At 35.6% G+C, this 15,092-nt stretch overlaps 2 protein-coding genes across 3 annotated transcripts in view; both read right to left on the reverse strand.

Annotated features, from left to right (window-relative positions):
- Positions 1-2,083: 2,083 nt before the first annotated feature.
- Positions 2,084-7,060, reverse strand: ckmt2a (creatine kinase, mitochondrial 2a (sarcomeric)). 2 transcript variants are annotated; one of them, XM_042765618.1, is made up of 10 exons: positions 6,906-7,060; positions 5,779-5,969; positions 4,605-4,803; positions 4,104-4,199; positions 3,782-4,003; positions 3,541-3,626; positions 2,858-2,981; positions 2,634-2,768; positions 2,415-2,540; positions 2,084-2,323 (listed from the first exon to the last, which is right to left on the reverse strand). In XM_042765618.1, exons 2-10 carry the CDS (start codon positions 5,925-5,927, stop codon positions 2,207-2,209), a joined length of 1,254 nt encoding a protein of 417 aa, XP_042621552.1. In that variant the 5' UTR covers positions 5,928-5,969; positions 6,906-7,060; the 3' UTR covers positions 2,084-2,206. The 2 variants fall into 2 exon arrangements, with proteins under 2 accessions (XP_042621552.1, XP_042621551.1); XM_042765617.1 differs by lacking the exon at positions 3,541-3,626 and adding an exon at positions 3,255-3,340 and having other exon boundaries at positions 6,906-7,059.
- Positions 7,061-7,359: 299 nt separating this feature from the next.
- LOC109090606 (ras-specific guanine nucleotide-releasing factor 2-like) overlaps positions 7,360-15,092 on the reverse strand; it is a 33,868-nt gene continuing 26,135 nt past the window's right edge. Inside the window, 8 exon segments of the mRNA XM_042765619.1 lie at positions 7,360-8,913; positions 9,017-9,085; positions 9,200-9,317; positions 9,397-9,476; positions 10,469-10,645; positions 12,118-12,202; positions 12,308-12,411; positions 12,502-12,562. Of these exon segments, the coding sequence (XP_042621553.1) occupies positions 8,815-8,913; positions 9,017-9,085; positions 9,200-9,317; positions 9,397-9,476; positions 10,469-10,645; positions 12,118-12,202; positions 12,308-12,411; positions 12,502-12,562 (793 nt within the window). The 3' untranslated portion in view covers positions 7,360-8,814.

Here is a 15,092-nt window from a genome sequence, read left to right on the forward strand (position 1 = left end):
TTTGACTTTGTGTCTGACTGAACATCATGAATCTCGAGACCTTTCTGGAACCTCAAACATTTAAAACTCTTTTAAAAATTCTTGGTAACACTTTAGATTAAGGAATACATATTCATATTAACTGAGAGTTTTCCCTTAATAAACTCCTAATTTCCTGCTTATTGATAGTAAGTTGTAGTAGTAATGTTTAGGTATTGGGTAGGGTTAAGGGATCTAGAATATAATCATGCATTAATGTGCTTTATAAGTACTAATAAACAGCCAATATTCTAGTAATATGCATGCTAATAAGCAACTGGTTAATAGTAAATAGTGTTCCGTAATCTAAAGTGTTACCAAATTCCTATACTAAACCTCCCCTTTTAACTGCACGTGAGATATACAGTCGCATAAGAATAGTTATGTCTCTTCACTAGTTAATTCCTGGATTTGGCGGAAATTAACACATAAGTATGGTGACACAATCACTGTACCAAGTTACAGCAACAGTGCTGTTTTGTCAAGGTTAAAGGATGCATTTTTTTAATCAGATTAGGGGTTATGCAATGAATATTTAAATTAATGTAGTGGTTTGGTTACTTATAAAATAAATACATAATAAAACCGTGTGCAGTCCTATAGTTGTGCAAAATCCAAAACATACGTCTAACGATGAAGCACTTCATCATCATGGCCATTAGGGGGCGTTTGATGCTTCTGATCCAGGAAAACGTGGACCGCATGAATCGCCAAACCAAGGAAGAAGATCTGATTACAGTACTGGATTAAAGACATTAAAGGTAATTGGCTAGATTTGTGCAATTCTATTATAGCCTAATATATGTTTTATAGACTACAAAACTGCACCGTGCAATGAGTTTACTTGATTACAGCAAACTACCATACTTGCCACCAAAATACACAAGTACTTGTACAGTTATTGCTAACTGATATTGTGGTAATTTTCATATTAGCCACCAATTTAATCAAAACAGAAAAAGGACATCATATTAAATTCTCAGTAATGGAAGTCATACCTACAGCTTTACACAAGTTTGTAAAAGTTACAGTATTCTTTAAAAAAAAAAAAACAAATTCAGAACAAAAGTGTATAATAAGATGATTAGACCATTTAACCTAGAAAAGACTGATTTTCTCATATTGAAAAGTGTTTTTATATATAGTTCAGCATTCCTCTGTCTATACAAATAATGGTGGTTCCAAGGTACATTGATGTTATAAGGAGGTAAATTGTTTTATCATCATAGTCATTGGCTACATTTAAGTTTTGGTTGCATGTAGACCCCCTTAAAATACCCCTCATTTTTTTTAATGACTTCTACAGCCAACACAGTAAACCCATTTTGTCCAAGCGCACACATATTTACCCCCACCCCAACCTGCTCCTCGCTTAAGTATAGAACAAAGATTAGCAATATTAGATACGGCACTAAGCAGCTCTAAATGGAGAATTAGCCTCACTGGATTAGTCTGTCTAACGATGGGAGGCCAGTGTCTGGCGTTAAATTAATAACAGTTTAAACCATTGTGTTAAGAAGGTTGGGCCTTTCTGCACTTTATAATGTTTGGACAAAGACTGTGCTTACATAGTGTATAAAGATTTTTTTGCTATAACAACTCCTCAGATGACAAAAAAACATATACCTAAAAATCTAAATTGAGACAAAACAAAAAAAACATAAATAAATGCTCAAAAAGTCCATCAACTCATTCACAAAAACCAAACTTTGCTTGGAATTACAGTGCATTGACCATACCATGTGTCCATTTACTGGGTTTCTAGAACCTTATCTAAATGTTGATATGATAAACTCACTGTCTATAACATCAGAGCAACTGTGTGTGACTTTGTTAGTAACATCCTGCTGCTAAATACTTTAGAGTAAAAAGTTTCTGGTAGCAACATAAGATGTCTACACTGCAAGCAAGCAACGTTACAAAACTAGATACATTTCTGTTATAACAAAAGAAGCTCTTTACACTGCTACCAAGCAAATCATTTTTTGTTGATTGTAATGGCAGCGTTCTATAAGTTGCTCAGTGCATGCACATAATGTTAATGTTGCAAAGAAATAAGAAAGCATTTGTAGTTTTAGGGTTTATTTTATTGAGCTTTCTATACATATAAGACCTTCGGTTTTGGGATTAGTTGAAGGAGTGTCCATGTTTCTCTTGCTTTGTCCATCCTTCATTAAAAGAGCATTGCTCACTTCCTAGACTGTTGGATGGGGGCAGGGATTTTGATATCCTGGCCCTTTTCCAGCCTCTTTTCACACTCAATAAGGTAGTTGACACCATCGATGACTAGCTGCACCAGTTCCACCTGGTAAAGAGAAGCAGAGTCACACCAGAGCTTAAGAATCTTATACATGTAAAACTCCATGTATTTAACTCACTGGTTTTGAATGACCTACCTCGGATCTGCCCAGACGGTCAAGGTTTGAGATGTCGAAAGTATCACCCACTGCAGCTGTGTCCACACCTCCAGTGCCACGCTTCTGAAGCCGCAAGTTTTCCAGGATCTTGCCAAAGCGAGGGTCCTACAGGCAATTGTTTCCATTAGACAGTTTTCAACACTGGATATACCTTATATCTAAAAGCTCTCACTATAAGATAAAGGTAATTATTGTTACCTTGCTGAGCTTTGGCAAGCGGACATGTACTCCAGCCCTGAGGCCGGTGCCCAGGTTGGATGGGCAGGTTAAGATGTAGCCAAGACGTTCATTCCACATAAACTCCCAGCCTCTCTCCTGAATCAAGTGTTCTACCTGTCCAAAAGATGGAAGACATTAACCTTAAAGGACAACTCCAGATAAGTCGGTTAATGGTTAAAAGTATGAAGGAGGTGTGGTTTTACCTGTTTGAGTCCTCTGCAGAACCTCTCAAACACCCTTTTCATGTTGCCACCCTTCTCCATGGAGATGACACGGGTGTGGTCTTCCTCATTGATCCATATTAAGAATGTCTTGTCATTGTTATGCTTGCAAATGATTGGATGTTTAAGAGACAAAAAGGAGCTCTGTACTCTACCGTCAGTCATGCCAGCAAGTCCTTTTTGTTTTATGAATCAAGAGTATCTTGCAGAAGTATCCTATGTCATGCATTCAATCTAGCATTAAAGCTACATATGAATATGTTTTATCTAAATGCAGTTCTTTACTTGCAGGCAAATGTGAGAATATTTATATTGTGACATATCTTGTTAGTTACACAAAAGGTGACCAAATCATGCCAAGAACTTCCTAAAGCCATACCAGATGCCTCTTGCATCTGGCCAGTCACGGGCCATAAAGGCACAAGTCAACAAGGGGGAAACAGGTTTGTCAAACAGGAAGTGGTCCTACAGAAGGATGAAAGGAAGAAAAGGTGGAACTGGAGGAGGATCACAGAATAAGAGGAAGACCAGACACTTGGAACACGTCTTGAGTCAAATGCAACCTACAAAAAACACGGAAGATAGGAAGAAGGGTCTAGGACTAAAGAGTGGGGACTGTTTGGGGTTGTACTGCCATGGCTTGTTTTCTCTCCCTGTAGCCTTACCATATCCCTCGAGCATCTGGCCAGTCCCTGGCCATCCCAGATGCAGTGAGCAAAGGAGACACAGGCTTGTCAAAAAGAAAATGCTCCTAAGCCATGCCAGCATGAAAGGAAGAGTTCAGTATCATGATGTGTGGAAGCAACTCAGTTAAACCCAATCACATTATCAACCAAACACTTTACCTAGAAACCTGTTGGGACCAAAGTATCCCATGACTGAAAAAGCTTTATGGAAGCAACTCACATCGATAAGTCTTTGCTGCTCTTCTTCAGTCATTTCAGTCAGGCTGTAGTAACGACCAGAGAGGTCTCCCTTCAGGCCAGCCAAGGCCTGGACCGTGACCCTTTCGACTTCACGTCGCTCAGAGCGGCTGCAGGCAGGGGGAAGGCTGAGGCCACGGATACTGCGGCCTGTGCGCACACGGGAGGACAGGACGTAGTGATCATCAAACACGCCTGAATGGATCTGGAAGATATAGAACAATCAGGTAATGTTGATATAAAATAGAATTAAATGGAAATTTGAGAAACTCATTTTGCATGAAGAAATAAAAACAGACGTGCACCTTGGAGGCATCCAGGTCAGTGGGATGCTTCATGGTCCTTGGGTCATAGCCATTGTGTCTGTCCTTGATTACAGGATCAAAGATTTCAGCAAACACCTGCAACATCATTCAGCAGAGGAGTCAAGGTTGGTTTCTCTAGATTAGTTTGCACATCATTACCTTGAAAAGACAGGAGAGGCAAAGCCAGAACTTGCAGAAGAATTCAGCTTATACAATAATAAATTAGATTTGGCCAAGCTGGTTTATTTAGTTTAGTGGTGGTATAGTTAGCAGACCAACATAGTTGTACCCTTAACCAGCAAAACTAGGTCATTCTGGCGAAGCAGGATGGTCAAGGAAGTTTTGCCAGTTAAGCTGGTTAAGAAGCCAGCATCCCAAACACAACGCATGCTGTTGACCAGCTGGTCTTTTCATCAAGGTTTGAACAAAACAACCTTGGGAAGAGAAGTTGGATGTCACATTAAAAGAAAAGCATGAGGTAGTTTGAATGTGTTGCTGTACCTCATAGCTCTCCTCATCGCCAGCGACCATCCCAACTGTCTTGATGAAGGGATGACCAGGGTTGTCCACACCAGTCTGAATGCACTGGTCAAGAGTCCAGTTGTTCGGGGTGATCTTGTCCCTCAGTTTGGCATAGATGGCTGGGGTCAGTGCACTGGCCATGCAGTTGTTGTGTTTGCGAAGGTCAGGGTAGTCAGCACTGTTGAGGAACACAAAGTCACATCTTTAGTCATGTTCTGTCTTTGGGTTAGACCTAGAGCCTGTGGAAGTGATTACTAAGAGGAAAGTGATGTCCCAATTGTTGGCTATCATGCCCCATGGCATTCTTGTTGGAATGAAGAATGTGTTCAGCAGTACAGTAATGCAACAGGGAGCACTACAGAAAGTAATTTCTATCTACTGCTTTAAGACTGTACAACTCATTCACTATTTGCATTCAGAATTGGCTCTGGCTCACATGGCACACTTGTTGAAGTGATTTGGTCAAATCGTGAGACTACACTAGTGAGGACTTTATAGTGGACTACTACCTGATGATTTGTCCAGGATTAAGTCAGTGTGGACTTAGAGGATTGCAAAGAATGAGAGAGGCATTTTTGAGGCAGATGAACTTCTTGTGAACCAGGCCTTAATCCAAAATATACAGGAATGTAACAGGAGACTGACTGATCAGAAACAGTTATTGTGGTTTCTCGATTGATGGTTGTTGTTTTTTGATCACCCTAAAAGAGAAACTCTCTTCAAAGTTGGCCCCTTTAAGAAACTTAAATCCTGGAATGCTGATCTGATTTGATCTTTGGCATCTATTAGAGTAGTGCAAATAAGGTGACATGAGGGACAGGACATAAGTGTCATGTTCCCACCCTTTTACCTTTCACTCAGTTAACATGTGATACTTCATCATATTGTACATTATGACCATCTGATCATATTTTTTTTTCCATTACAGAACAGGTGCAAGTAAGCTAATGGAAAAGAAAGTACCTCGCCCTTCTGGGTGCATTTGTTGAATGTTAAAATCTTATTAGCTTCTCATGCATTTTATTCTGACATGATTACTACATTAGCAATGTGTTAAGGGACAAATGGTAATTATAAAGCAAGTCTAGATATTTATTAAACACAGACTAGCTATATTTTATGCAATATTATCATTATTGCCTTCAGTGCCTACCTGGGAGGGTAGAGTTTCCTCCTCTGATCTGCAGAGGCGGCAGCATTATCGCTCATTAAGTAACCGGTTGCCACAGCACCAGCTCCAAGGCTCGCCATGAGCAAGCCAGTGGTACGGCTCGACATCACCTTGGCGAATGAGCTTGCCATCTTCACACCGTTTCTTGTCAAAAAGTTCTGACGGGATCAGCACTGGTAGAACAAGGTGGCAAGTTTTTCACAATGATCATAGCAGTAAATACTTATTTTTAACACTATAGTCCTATATTGTCCTAAATTTAAGGCATAGTTTTGTAGTCAATCCAAACATTTTTGTCAAAAGAACACATCAAATCCATTTCAAATACACCTCTACAATTTGGAAACCCTAAAGTTGGTCAATCAATATTTGTTTTTCTTCTTAAACTTTAACATTTGGTGACATCCTTGACAAAGTCCTTTTGACACTGCAACTGGACTCTAAAAGTGAAAGTCTTATTAATAGACTAGCAGACTACATGAAGTGTTTGGAACAGAGCCCCAACTGGCACCAGTCTACTCTGAGTCCTCGTGCTCTGACATGACATTCTGAACAGGTCACACAAGCGTACACAAGACCCAACCAGAATCTGGCAGCTTGAACTCAGATCTACATTATACAGCAAAACCATGAACACTCTGTGATACTTCCAAGCAGGTGGCCTGTCAGCACTTGACTGTGGTTTAATGTCTATCTCTCAGTGGAGTTGTTGGGGATTTTTACGATTCTAAATCACTGATTAGTCCAGAATGTTTGGAGAATACTACTAAATAAGATAAACTACTGTTTAACGTCCTTAAAGATGGCACAGTGATTCCAACAAATGATTCCTGTTGAAATGGTTACCTGTCTTATATAGGTATCTGCAATCTATTTTACATTCATTCAATACAACATACCAAATGAGAAAAATAATTAAAAGATATACCAAATATAAATTACAGTGCACTCTGTTATTAAATAAGTAAATATCCAAGCAAATAAAACAGTTGATCGTTGACTTGCTACTTTGCATCCAGCATTTGCAATTTAATTAAAGTTTTCTCTGGATAAATATTGACATTAAAGTGATTTTTGTGAGCAAATAATATAAGAGAAGAGAGTTTTACCTGTAGAGTCTCCTCTGTTACAGTAGGCTGTGTCAGGAAGCACACAGTCTGTGAGGGAAGCTGGCGCTCCTCCCAGGATATGGGATTAGAAGCGGACCTGATGGCCAATCCTCTTCCACGTAAATGCCAGGTCATAACCCATGTCTGTCGTCCGACTTGTCCTTGAGACCTGCCGCCATAGTCCAGCATTTTGCACTATACTCAGCCTCTTAAATAGAACCACTACCAGCTCTTTAAAACTTCTTAGTCTTAGCAGTACGTAGGACAGGTCTTAAGTGGACATCTAGAAAACTTCTTTAATCACAGTTTTATCCCATTATCAAGTAACTTTTAGATGCACAGACAGGCAGCAAGATAGCTGGCTAGAATGATAAAAACATAGGCTGATTATCTAAAGGATCTTTTGCTATAATTAATCTTTTAAATGAATAATGGAAAACAAGCATACAGAAGATAAGACAAAAAAACTGTTTATTTCATTAGTTACAGCTACATCATGGATAGATGTACAGCACATTTATGTCAATGACTGAAAAAAGATGTGAATTCATTTATGAAAAGAGGTAAAGACACTCCTTTAGGAAGTGTGCATTGGTTGACAGCATTATTTGAAAAAAATAACAACCAAGCAGGGCTGCCTAATGTTTACTAAACTACTTTTTCCAAATACAAGTTAAAATAATATATATACCCTAATAAATAAACAGGACACTGCACACATTCTGCTGAACCCATGTTTGATTTAAACAACAATACTCTATTTCTCTTTGTACAAAACAGACTTAAATGCACACGTAGAAACTCTGAAACACTGTGTAAAATGTAATACTGTCACAGTACAGCTGGGTGGAGTAAACTTTAAGAAAACAACCAAAAACTGTAAACTGGTGAATGATTCCCTGCCCATATTAAAATCAACAATAAACCACTTCTTCTGCATTAACCAGAAAGTATCTTTTCTGGACATGGTATGGTACCATAGCGTGGAGTGCCATGTAAATACCATAGTACATGGATATGGTAATAAATCAGTACAAAATTACTTTGGCATTACCATCAAATTTTTTTTGAAGGGTGTCTAAGTGTAGAATATATGTATCAAATGCTTTGAATAATATAAATAGCTATTGTTAAGCCAAAAGTTAGAGACAAAAAATAAAAATATTAATTAAGAATATGACTAAGTAGAGATTCATGCAAACACATGCCAAAAACATCAAACATTTCTTCAAACAAAAACATGCTAAATGAGCAAATGCAGCCTCGTGGCAAAATGCAGCTGACCTGCTGTGTAAACAGATGATACCTAATATTAACATATAACAAAAGCGTATAAACATATTTCTTTTGATAAACTGTAAACATGCTTGGTTACACTTTGACATTTCAGCAAACTCCAGTGGATCAAAGTATTGACATGAGTCTCATACATGTGGGCAGATTATAATGGAGGAGGGATTGAGAAACTTGCTTGTCAAAATTGGACCAATGAACATCAACAGTTCATTTCTTGACATCTGAACAGACGTTTGCAAGCATACAAATATGATTCTGATTATAGTAAGGGAATGATCAAACTTTAAAAATGGAACTGATATTTTGCATTCAGGTAAAAACAAAGATTATCAAATTGTTATTAAAATGCATCATGATAGAAATAAGTTCTATGAAATATTATAACTGTACATAATATTTTACAAAAAGGCACATTTAAACCTGAGTTTACAGCAAAAAAAAAAAAAAGAATAATTATGACACAAAATTACATGGAATGAAGTAAATATATGGATAGGTTGTCGTTTCTATAGTGGACAGACTTCAGTTCAGATGTAAGTTTAGATTCCCACAAACTGACTGTAAAAGGTTTCTTACTTTAAATCTGAGTCTGGTGTAAACATTATCATCAGGTTTAATTGGCAGGAGGGAGTCTAGGCTCAATCTTAAGAGATAATTCATAAAGTGTGTCCTCGTCCATTACAAGAGTCTTATCGAGGAGGAACTGTGTTACCTGAGAAAAAAAAACAGCGATATGTAACATAAATTGACAGTCTTAAAGCTATAAAGCTACTGTACCATATTTACCATAAGGCCACTATATGTTCAGACAGTACCTTGGGTTGCAGATCTATCCTGTAGGGCGCCTGCTGAAACTGTCGGATCTCTCGTATTATGTGTGAGATCTGTGAAAAACAACAAACAGACATTTGAAGACAGGTTTACAGATGTCTTTCAAAACCCTGAGATGTGACGTCCTACAAACAATTTCCATGTAAATCGGAGGATTGTGTAAATACCATCCTCATTTTAGAGAAGTTGACGAGACCCTCCTCTGTGAAGTTTGGCGTTCCTTCCTCGATAAACGCCAAATCCGTCAGGTACATGCCCAGATAGGGCACACACGGAGGGTTACAGCTGCAGATCAAATATCTCTCTTAGTATAAAATCATATATATATTTATATCATGTGTAAATCTAACAAACTCAAACTTACTTTTTCAGAGTTTCCCTCAGGTTCTTAAACCTCCCTTCAGATGAAACTATCTTCTGCAGTCTGTCCATAAGCGCCTTGGTCTAATCCCACATGGTTAAAATTAATAACATGCACAAAAATCACAAATACCATGTTTGTTTACATAGGGTGACCATTCGTCATTTTTCCTGTCCTGGCCAGGATTTCTCTGGATTTTAATTTTTTTCAAACTTGCTTAAGGTAATGACTGAAAAATATTTTGACCAAGGCCTGCACAATGAATCGTATTTTAATCATGAACAGGATTTCTGCTTCTCTTGATTTATTACGCATAATCATCTGTGATATTTGCCCACTTGTTATTTATCCTGAAAAGGTTTTTATGGCATATGCATAATCTTGCATTGGTAAGAAGCCTCCACAAGCTTGCATTCGCCAGATTTCAAGAGTGTGAATCCCCCAATCAGAGCTTTTATCATAAACTGATACATTTTCTTCCCAGTTGTTTACTTCAGCTTCACAACCTGGCAACTATAAGCACACGCTCCTTCTGCATTATGGAAAAAGCGCTCATGATCTGAAAACATCAGCAAATATGTAAGTAGGAGTTTTTATTGAGATATTCTGCTCAAATAAAAGTGTAATACAGCAAGTCTTATTTTCTTTCTCTTGGCCGTTTGCGCTGTTTGAGGCCTAAATCTGCAAGCAAACCATGCAAGTTGACATTCTCTTGATCTGTGCTTATGTGAAAGGTCAATAATTTTGATGAAATGTAAAAATTACAATAATTGTGATCATATTTCTGAGCAAAATAATCGTAATGAACCATTTAAGCATGCATGCAGGCATTGCACATGCATAGTATGACGGCATTGTACATAACTAACCAATCGTTGTGTGTGATCTACAGAAAACGATCAAAGCAAAGCAAATACACGTACATATAATGTACGAGGACTGCAGAGAACATTTCAACAGGAAAACAAAGGCAAAACCCAGACATTTTAGCAGTTTAGAAATCCCGGCCAGGAAGAGGACGCATGCTCACCCTAGTTTACAATCCTATGTAATCTGTGTGGCTTTCTCGACTCACCTGTTTGCAAACCTTGACCCAAGTCTTCTTTAACCTGTAGATGGCGCTGCGGTTCAGTGCGGATGTGATCTCCAAGACGCCGTTGTAGTTGTTAAGACAGCGGCATATATCAGCCACTGCCAGCCACTTTCACACGTCTGCATGAGCCATGATCTGAGACGCCACCAGATTACTCATCTGTTCGAGAAAAAAAAAAAAATTCATTTAAACTAGGGCTGTCAAATGTTCGAGAAAAAAAAAAAAAAAGAAGTTATACTGACTCACTCACACCACATTTACATTTAAACGCATGCAAATGCTGTTTAATGTTGTCTTTTTCAGGCTTAAAGATGTGATAACGTGCTGGAGGAACAGCAGGGGTTCGTGAATTGATGAAAAGCTAACTATTTATTTTATTTTATTTATTTATTTATTTTTTTTTTTTTGGAGAGAACCCACAATAAAATTAGTTATTTAAAAAGAAAAGCTAAAATTCTTGTTAATTTTGTAGAAGCTGCTGTTATACTAAAATGTTTTTTTATTTTGTGGTGAAGTTTTGTGTTTTTATTTGATTTAATTATAATTATAATTGACAAAAAGTTAATTGGAATGAAAAAATGCCAATCTTTGAACAATTTAAAATTGATATTATAATATATTTGGAAACAATATTCAGAAGTAAAAACTTGAACACAATAAGAACTTTGCAGCTGTTTAATATGTACAAGATTTTTGTAATTATGTAAATGTGTATTTACTTACTAACTTGCATGTATTTGTGCATATGTTTATGTATTTCCATATAGATCTACCCCGACATGTTTGATTATATGTACTCTTGTTAGTACAATATTTTTGCTTATCAATAAAAAAATAAATAATTACAATAATGCCCTATACGTTAACATTAGTTAATGCATTAGCTAACATGAACTGACAATTAACATGATATTTTTCACAACATTTATTAATCGATGATAATGTTAGCTAATAAAAGTACAATTCTTCATTGTTTGTTCATGTTAGTTCATGTTTGATTTAAAAAAAATTAGTAAAATGTTTAAATTAACTAACAAATGCTGAAAATAAGTTTTGTTCATGCTGCATGATTATCTAGATATAGCTAAATGCAATTATTCAATCCATGTCTGCAATTGATTTAAATAATTGTATAGCTCATGTGCTGCATGTTTCTGAGTATAACTGTAATTTATAATTGTAAGATATCTGTCTTTATTTTATAATTTTATAATTAATATAATAACACTACTACTGCTACTAATTATAATGATAATATAACAATAAAAAATGTTTTAATAAATAAAACAATTATTACTACTAAATATTGTAGAAACTTAATTTTCTGTAAAGTTGCTTTGCAATGATTTTTATCGTAAAAAGCGCTATACAAATAAACTTGAATTGAATTGAATTGAATTACTTATGTTAATCAACATCAGAAAACTGCGAACACGCAATTGTGCCATTAAATTATTGAAATGACAATCCCAGGAGTCTTTAATTAAATATTTGTGATGATAAGTTGTGTTTCTCATGATTTTCAACATCTTTTATACCAAAAGCGTGAGTCACTATTATTTTAAAATATGATTAGGCGTGTCCAAACTTTTGACTGGTAGTGTATGTTTACAGTTAAAATTTTTGCCCACATCATTGAAGTGCTGACTGGTCTTCATAATGTATGGAGTCCTTTCATTTTTGTCCATTTTCATCCAGCCTTGACCAAGAAACTCCCTGGAAATTCAAACACCTTTATCAGACATTCTGCAGTTTATATCACCATCAGTTTAATACTAAAGCGCTCTAAAGTACTTATTGTTGCTCCGGTGATACACTCACTCATATGGAATGTTCCGGAACACAATATGGTCCAGTAGAGTGATTTGTTCTGCTAGTTCCATCGCTGACAGCGACTCAAAGGATTCGACTCTCGCACAGTCGGACTAAAGAAAACGTATGAATAAAATGAAAAATGAATGAAATACATCTATGCACACAAACCAGGGAGACTTCAGTGATGCAGTCACACTAACCATGTGCACAATATCCTCAATCTTCAACTGTGAATCATCTTGCTCTTCTTGAGAAAGCGCACTGAGGAAAAATGAACATTATTAATGGAGTTAAAATTCTGTCATTTAACTCTTTCCCTGCCACTGACGAGTTATCTCGTCTTTTAGAAGACAACGCTTCCCCGCCAAAGACGAGTTTTCAATGCTTTTCGTGTTTTTACTGTTATACACTCGAGGGCGCTATTACACATCTTCTGAACGAGTACAAAACCTCCTGAACAAAAACACACGTGAACAGGACGGAGAAACGAGCGATCTCTTATGTAAACAGATATGACAAATATGACAAATAATGCGATCATCGGCAATAGACAGCATATAAATGAAAACTGCGTAATGTTACGGAGTAAAATGTTGATCCAGGAAGTTGTATATGTCTGTGCAAGCTTTGGAGGGGTTGATGGAAGCGATTTACTGGATTTATGCTTTGATAATCATACTGAATATCATCCAGATGTAGTTTTTGATAAAAATTTGATTTTCTCACGATTTTGCTCAAAACTATACAATTTTATGAAACCTACCTATATTCAAGTGTTGATAAAAAAAAAAAAAATAATTCATTAAGCTAGAATAAAAAAAAAATTAAGTAGAGGCTCTGATCTTTATTTTGGTGTATTGCATATTCAAATATTTAAATATACAGCAAAATATACTGGAGGCCATCAGATTTTAGAGAAAATCATCAAAATCGCTGGCGGTGGCTGGCAGCTTTTTTCAAACATGCTAGTGGGGAAAGAGTTAATTATTTATACAACAGTAATAAAGTTACTAATTAATTAAATATTTTATCATTTAAATTCCATAGATTTACCCCAAATCCAATAAATTGATCAAAAGTTACAGTGAAGATTTTCTTTTGAAAGAAATGTATACTTTTATTCAGCAAAGATGCAATAAATTGATCAAAAGTTACAGTGAAGACATGTCTAATGTTACAAAAGATTCTATTTCAAATAAATGCTGTTCTTTTCAACTTTCTATCAATTAAATAATCCTGAAAAAATGTTTCATGGTTTTCACTAAAATAGTAACTGTTTTCAACATTGATAATAATTAAATCAGAATATTAGAATGATTTCGGAAGGATCATTCAACACTTAATAACCCATAAATTATTACAAAAATAAATCACCGCATCACACTAATAAAATACATTTTAGAAAACATTAGTAACATGTATGTTTTCTATAAGTATAAGAAAAAGAATTTTATTCAACTGAAATAATAAAAGTAAACTATTAAACTAAAAAATAGGAAAGTATGCTTTTAGTTTACTTTTTATGTACTTATCAGAAATGGGATTTAGGTACTCCTAAGAAATATACTTAAAATGTCATTTAAGTATACTTGACTTATACTTACAAAAAGTCTAAATATATTTGAGCTATACTTGTGCTCCTAGAATCCGTGTTTTCATTGTTATACTGTAGAGGGCGCTAGTACACATCTTCTGCACAGAATTTCCAAATAAACACAAGTGAAGAAGAAAAAGAAACAGCAGATACTAACACATGTAATCTAACACGATCATCTGAAATGTTGACTGATGAAGAGGTAATAATTACAGTCAAGCTTTGGGGTGTTGATTGACTCCATCTACGTTTTGATTATCATTCTGAATCCAATTCATAATCTTTTTTTCAGCTTTTTGTTCAAAATGTTTATATAGTAAAAAATATTTCTTTATTTTTTTTTATTAAACTTACCCACGTTAAAGTGTTCAAAAAAAGAATGCATGAAGCTAGAATAAAATTATTTTGTTTACAAGCAGATACCCTGTTCTTTCATTGTATGTTTTGTTATGTTCAGATATTCAAATAACAAAATATATACAAATTAAAACCTAAATAGGGACATAGTAGTATACTTAAAGTATGATATAAAGTTCACTTAAAGAAAACTCATGAGTATACTTGCAGTATAAAACTACTAAACTAGTAGTTTACTGAAACTATACTTCAAAGTGTGCAAAGTATTTAATTAGTAAACTGTCAGTATACCTATAAGTTCACTTTTAGTATAAATGCAGTACAAACTACAAACATAGTAGTAAACTAGTAAACTAGTTGTGTACTCAAAGTTTGCTACTGTTATAATTAAAGTATACTTTTATATACTAGAAAGTGGGCCAATTTAGTCCCAAGGAGTATTGAAACAGTACACTTACAAGTAATATAAATAAATAAACTTGAAGTATACTACTTTTTGGTAAGGGTAGTCATTTCGTTCACCTGGTCTTAACTAATTATCTCATTAGCCCCATTGTTTCATCCATGCATTTTAAACCCTGAGTTTTCCATTAGTCTTTGTCTTAGTTGACGCTTCGTTTGGTTGTGTTTCTCTATGGTCTACAAGTATTTCTCATTTAACTCTGTTCCAGAGTAGATTTCTTATTACAACCAATGCGTAACAATATTCACATGGAAAATAGTTATTTGAAATTGCAATGATATTGCATAGTACTACTCTTTTTTTTTTTACCAAACTCAAACTTTTGAATGCTAGTGGAGGTGTTTTAACTAATACAAGGGTGAGTAGACGATAAAACA

This window comes from Cyprinus carpio, chromosome A10 (genome assembly GCF_018340385.1).
Source record: "Cyprinus carpio isolate SPL01 chromosome A10, ASM1834038v1, whole genome shotgun sequence".
NCBI lineage: Eukaryota > Metazoa > Chordata > Actinopteri > Cypriniformes > Cyprinidae > Cyprinus > Cyprinus carpio.